We start from the raw sequence: 6,055 nt of genomic DNA, 5'->3' as shown, positions 1-6,055 counted from the left end.
ATAAATTCTGTAAATACGCACAGATTTAGACAAAAAATGGCTCTGTGAATAAAACGTTTTGTTGTCACCCTTAGATGTCAAACAATAGGCTGGGCAGGCGTTCTTTATAAGGTGATAGGAGGAAAAGTTCAGCTGCATCTCTCCCAAGGCCTGGACCTGCAGTGATAGGGCGGCTGAACATAAAGGTGTCAGGCCTGCAGTGGGATGCATGTAAATCAGCAGAAAAACGGCCCCGAGAGGAATCTGCTAGCATCTAGCCTCGTCTCCCTTGCAGTGTCACACAAGGACAAGTCCCTTCCACATGACCCCTGTGTGCTGGGAGACGAGCACTCACCCGGGGTAATGCATTTGTGCAAAGCCTACATGGGATGCCTATGGGGGTCATTAGATTAGCCATAGTGCATTGTACTGAGATTTGTGAGAAAAGGTGAGACCATAATATGCTGACTGTACTGTAAGGGTCTTTGCTTCAGGACTGATATTTTACATTGGACAGTGGTGATCCAACACAATACCAGTGTTGTTTTTCTTAGAAAAGTTAAAGGAATATTCAGGGTTTAATAGAAGTGAAGCTCAAACAACAACATTGGCATAAAAAAAAAAGCAGTTACAGTTGGCACTTACAATAGAAGTGAATGGGGCTAGTCCATAAACACTAAAATACACAATTTTTCAAAAGTATAGCCACAAGATGTAAACATTATACATTTAAACATGATTTTAGTATGATAAAATTGCTTACTAACCTTATCTGTGTAAAGTTATATCAAACACTGGGATTATAGGGTTTCAGTGCAACAAAGTTTGGACATTACACAGATATGGTTAGTAAGCAATTTTATCACAAAAAATAAAAATAAAAAACAACAACAACAACAACAACAACAACAACAAAATCATATTAACATTTATAATATTTACATCTTGTGGCTATACTTTTGAAACAGTATTTATTTTAATGTTTATGAACTGACCCCATTCACTTCCATTTTAAGTGCCTTACTGTAATACTATACATAATTTTTTTGTGGAAATTAATTAACATCATGCCACAAATCCTATTTATTGTGCATAACTTGTATTAAACCCATAATAGTTTAATGAAATTGTCCTTAAAACCAAACATTGAAATATATTAATATCATTGAATATTATTGGGTCTATACAGTCCATGGTTCAAAGTTATTGACATAGACTGAATAGGAAAATAGACATTTTTGTTTTCTAATCTCTCCTTAACATTAATTTAAAAAGTCTTGATTCATGATCATGGCAGCCAAATATTTCACTGCACAAAACACATTGTGGATGGCACAAACCACATTCAAATCTGATTGTTTACTTGCCTACTAAATTCCATCCTTCCTATGAGAAAAAAATACAAATAAATCAGGGCATTGACCAGAACTTTCCATCTTAAAATGTACATATCGTTGCTGTCTGATGAAAAAAACGTATCTCCAAAAAACTAATTTTTCAAGAGCATGGAAAAACTCTTTTTCTCATAAACAATCTTACATAATACTTGTTTAACAGACAGCCTAATTACCCATCTTTTCATTTGTCATTTTGATGCACAATTTAAAGAGTAGGAAGAGGTCATTCGGCGCATTCCGTCTATGGTAAAAAGTCAAAACTGCCAAAAGTGGAGATACGTGTTTTTCATTGGACATCGACAATATGTGTGAACTTGCATGCCAAATGTTATTAATAGCATTAAATGATACCAGTAATGAAAGAACAAAGTGTGTTTAAACTTAAAGGACTTGTTTTATTAAATAAAACCCATACAATAAAGAGTAAATTAAATAAGTTGCATACATTACAAATGTACATCACAGACACTTTATAGAATTGCAGTGATCCATGAAAAAGTAGTGCCCTCCTTTACGCTCTTTTGAATAGACTTAGATATACACATCTTTCATATACACAAAATATAAAATGTCAAATACATGACAGCTCATCTAAAAATATATATATGTACAAAGCTTATGTTGTTAGTTCATAACTAATTTCAAGCATGGACTAATTTTTGATGTAACTACTGAACTTAGTGGGGAGATTGTCCACTGGGTAAACGGTTGGGCCAGTTTTCATTGTTGGCGGTCCATTTGAGAGAATCCAGTTGCATTGCTGTGTCAGCTCAACTAAAAAGATCTTGAGTAACACTTTGGCAAACTCTTTGCCCACGCACATCCTGGAGCCACCTCCAAAGGGGATGTAGTTAAACCTGGAGCTTGAGTCTTCCAGGCCTTTGCCCATGAATCTCTCTGGCTGGAACTCATCTTTGTTTGGGAACACATCTGCAACGTCATGTGTGTCACAAATGCTGTAAATGACGTTCCACCCTTTAGGTATCTGGTAACCCTGAAAAAGAAATATCATGGAATGTTAAAAAAGGTAACAATTTGTGCCCATTATACCATCATACCAAGTATTGTGATATTACATTTAATATTTGGGGTGTACACATAAAATATTTTTGGAGTGACATTCTATAACCCTTCTAAAACCATTTTAAAACATGTTTCTAATTTTCTAGTTGCAGTTTTGCATTGTATTTATTCCCATAAAGAAACTGGATATATTGCAATATATGCAAAACACACATGAAATGTATGTTCATATATGGTTTGACTGATATAAAATGTCACATACTTGTACATGTATGCAACATATTTTCACTGGTGGAATTTTAATATGCACATATATGCTCAAATATATGCACTATAATTTTATGTACACATGTTCATATTTGATTTATGAATGGGTTGAGACTACATGAAATATTTTGTTACTTTAAAAAATGTATTTGTCACACTGCAGGGCTAGAATGAACTGGTGAACGAGTGAAAATAAACTATGAACTAATAAAACCAAAAAGGTGGTTAAAAAGGTAAAATATGCACTTTCCCTTATACATTCATATAAAAGGTTTATATCTAAAACTTAATGTTGATAAAAAAGTCCATGGACATGTTTTGTGTCAGCTATACTATTATATTAATCTCTTAAATTTCCACTTACATTAAGTTCAAAAGTTTTGAGTGCCACTCTGAAACCACCAGGTATAGGTGGGTTGAGCCTGAGGGTTTCTTTGATCACACATCCAGTGTACTTCAATTGTTCCAACAGCTCCATACTTAAGGTCTTTCCTGGTGAATATAGACCCATTTCAACCTGCAAATAAGAATATATTTACATTAGCCAACACATTGCCATCAAGTTTAGAAGAACTGAACTGGAAGAACTGAAAAAAAAAGATCACACCTTCTCTTGAAGCTCCTCTCTAACTTTCTGCACCACCTCTGAATTCAGACCCAAGAGCATTACCAGTGAGGTCGCAGTACTGGCTGTTGTCTCATGACCTCCAAAGAGAAGCTCAGTAGCCGCTTCTTTCATTGCCTGGGGGAAAAACGTCATCAATGCTTTGTCCTTGATGGTTTTTGCTTTGCTTTGGACATGAAATAATATCAGACAACTTCATGGGGAAATCGTTACCTGTAAACTGAAGGGCTCGTCGCTTCTCCTGCTGTTCTCAATCAACAGTTGAAGAGCATCTTTATGCTTTTGCTCATTTTCGTTGTCATCATCCTGAATTTTCTTCCTGATGTTCTCTTCGATTTTAGAGTGAATGAAATTCCGTGCTCTCAGACCCTGCCAAACAAATAGTACATTGTTATTTAATGTTCAGTTTAGGTTTAAATTTATTTCACATAGCATCTTTGCCTCTTAAAGCAGTCATTATAACTTACCCTGTACAAGCCGCTGAAGGGAACATCAATAGGGAGGGAGAACAAGTTTTTGATCATTTCTTCAAAAGCTTCCACCAGTTCTTGCTCATCTGTCTTGATCTGCTCTGGCTCGAAACCAAGCAAGATTCTCATGGCAATGCGGAACATGAGACGTTTCATCTCTGGGTAAACCAGCACACAAGCATCTCTCTGCAGCCAGTCTTGTATGGCACTCTTCACCTCCTGTTGGATCACTGGGATGTAGTGCTCGAGAGCATCTCTTGAGAAAGCTCTCATGATTGCCTAAACAGAATATACGATCAGAACATCTCTTCAACCACTGTTTAATTTCATTTTAACACAAAGAGTGAAGTTGAAGCCAAGTATGAGTTGCCAATGTAGTCATCTGGTGAATTACTATTAATATACGAAACAGACAAAGATAAGAGAGCATCCTTACCTTTTTCTTGTTTTTGTGCTGTATGCCATGGACATTGGAGAGGGTATCACAGCCCAGTATAGTCCTGACTGATGCTGGCCACTGAACGGAGACCAGTTTGTGTTCACCGAGCAGAATCTGCCTCACATTATTGGCACCCATCACCCTGACAGTCGGATTGCCGAAGAGGTGCGTCTTGTAGATGCATCCGTATTTCTGGCGTTTCATCCGGAGGAATTTTCTTCTCTGTTGGTAGAAGCAAAATTGTTATTGGAATGAACTACAGGCTATGAATTAAAAAAAAATTTAAAAAAATAAATACACATTAAGTCCAGTATCACTGCATCTGTGTCAAATAATAACATATCTGTTTTATATTCGTAAAAAGTAGAATGCGAATTCTTTTGTGTGTTGCATTTCCGAAAAGAACATTCAATTAAACGTAAAGTTGAACAACTCTACTCAACTTCTTCTCTATTTACCTGGAGGATCAGCTGAAGCGTTTCTCCAATGAACGGTAAACCCATGGTACCCGGTGGCAGCGGGCTTCTACAGTTCGGATCAACACGCCGAATCATTAACATCTCCCACAATTTCACCGCTGCGAGAAAGAGTAAAACCGGGAGAACGATCGTGCAAAGAAAAGTAACTATGAGAGTGAACAGTCCCATTCTGAAGCGCCTAACGATCGCTAACGACCCTTTGGAGAGGAAAACGGGTCTTTACGCGCAAACTGCGAGTCTCCGGGCTGGTGCGCCCTTATATATATCCATTGAGCGCAGGTCTCCTCCTGTTACCTTCCTCAGATAAATTAGTTCACACAAAGTTCATCTTTAATTGTGGTGTCATCTGGCCCCGCCCACGGGGCAGAAGCCGCTCCAAACTCTCAGCCATTTGTTATAGGCGCATTTTAATACCACCTCCTGTAGCATGCAGACAATCCTGAGATTTCACTTTGAAAAGGTGTTAATTCCCTCGACACAAAAGGAAGCATCCGAGGCTCTTTTGTTGCGAATATTCCCGTCGTTTACACTCATTACTCTGGGCTTGTGTGCCATCAGAAATGCCGAAGAGTATTTAATTGAGGAGCTTATAAACTGTGAAGCGCTACTTTTACATTTTAAATCCCTTAAATGTCCCTCTGTTTGTCCCTCTCGAGGCGTGGGGGTTCTTTTAAGGATCATTCTGTCCTTAAACAGGTTAGCCAGGTTGCCTAGACATGGTACAGCTGAAGTACAATACGATCTATCTATCTATCTATCTATCTATCTATCTATCTATCTCAGAATCAGAATGAGCTCTATTGCCAAGTATGCTTACACATACAAGGAATTTGTCTTGGTGACAGAAGCTTCCAGTGCATAAACAATACAAAAACAAGACAGAGATTAAAAAAAATAAAAAAGTAAAATAAAATAAAAAGTGAAAGAAAATATAAGTATATGTAGAAATACACAATAAGAAAATAATAATAATAATAATAATAATAATATATATATATATATATATATATATATATATATATATATATATATATATATATATATATATACACGTATGTACAAATACAAATCTGTTATATACAAATGCAAGGGAATTTATGGCAGAAGAGGTAGCTCCTCTAATAGGTTATGTTGGATCTATCTATCTGTCTATCTATCTGTCTATCTATCTATCTAAAACTAGTGATATATATATATATATATATATATATATATATATATATATATATATATATATATATATATCATTTTTATTTTAGTTTATTTTTTATCTTTGTAATAGTTGAAATAACTCATGATTGATTTGTTGATTCTCAGGACTGTGGTGCTGGATGAACTCATATTAGACTTTAACCTGTAACAGTGCCATTTATGTT

General features: G+C 36.1%; 1 protein-coding gene across 1 annotated transcript; it reads right to left on the bottom strand.

Annotated features, from left to right (window-relative positions):
- Nucleotides 1-1,771: 1,771 nt before the first annotated feature.
- On the bottom strand, nucleotides 1,772-4,955 carry LOC127422917 (cytochrome P450 26A1). Its single transcript, XM_051666772.1, has 7 exons — nucleotides 4,659-4,955; nucleotides 4,198-4,422; nucleotides 3,759-4,040; nucleotides 3,505-3,660; nucleotides 3,274-3,408; nucleotides 3,031-3,183; nucleotides 1,772-2,370 (listed from the first exon to the last, which is right to left on the bottom strand). Exons 1-7 carry the CDS (start codon nucleotides 4,845-4,847, stop codon nucleotides 2,029-2,031), a joined length of 1,482 nt encoding a protein of 493 aa, XP_051522732.1. The 5' UTR covers nucleotides 4,848-4,955; the 3' UTR covers nucleotides 1,772-2,028.
- Nucleotides 4,956-6,055: the final 1,100 nt, after the last annotated feature.

This window comes from Myxocyprinus asiaticus, chromosome 32 (genome assembly GCF_019703515.2).
Source record: "Myxocyprinus asiaticus isolate MX2 ecotype Aquarium Trade chromosome 32, UBuf_Myxa_2, whole genome shotgun sequence".
Lineage (NCBI taxonomy): Eukaryota > Metazoa > Chordata > Actinopteri > Cypriniformes > Catostomidae > Myxocyprinus > Myxocyprinus asiaticus.
The sequence above is the reverse complement of the archived record's forward strand: the minus strand, read 5'-3'. Positions and strand labels throughout refer to the sequence as shown.

What these genes read in the sequence shown, in the direction of transcription:
- LOC127422917 (XM_051666772.1), bottom strand. Translation starts at nt 4,847, where the DNA reads ATGGGACTGTTCACTCTCATAGTTACTTTTCTTTGCACGATCGTTCTC. An exon ending in AGCACAAAAACAAGAAAAAG is followed by an intron (nt 4,041 to 4,197) that starts GTAAGGATGCTC and finishes TATTCTGTTTAG; the next exon opens with GCAATCATGAGAGCTTTCTC. An exon ending in GAGAGGAGCTTCAAGAGAAG is followed by an intron (nt 3,184 to 3,273) that starts GTGTGATCTTTT and finishes TCTTATTTGCAG; the next exon opens with GTTGAAATGGGTCTATATTC.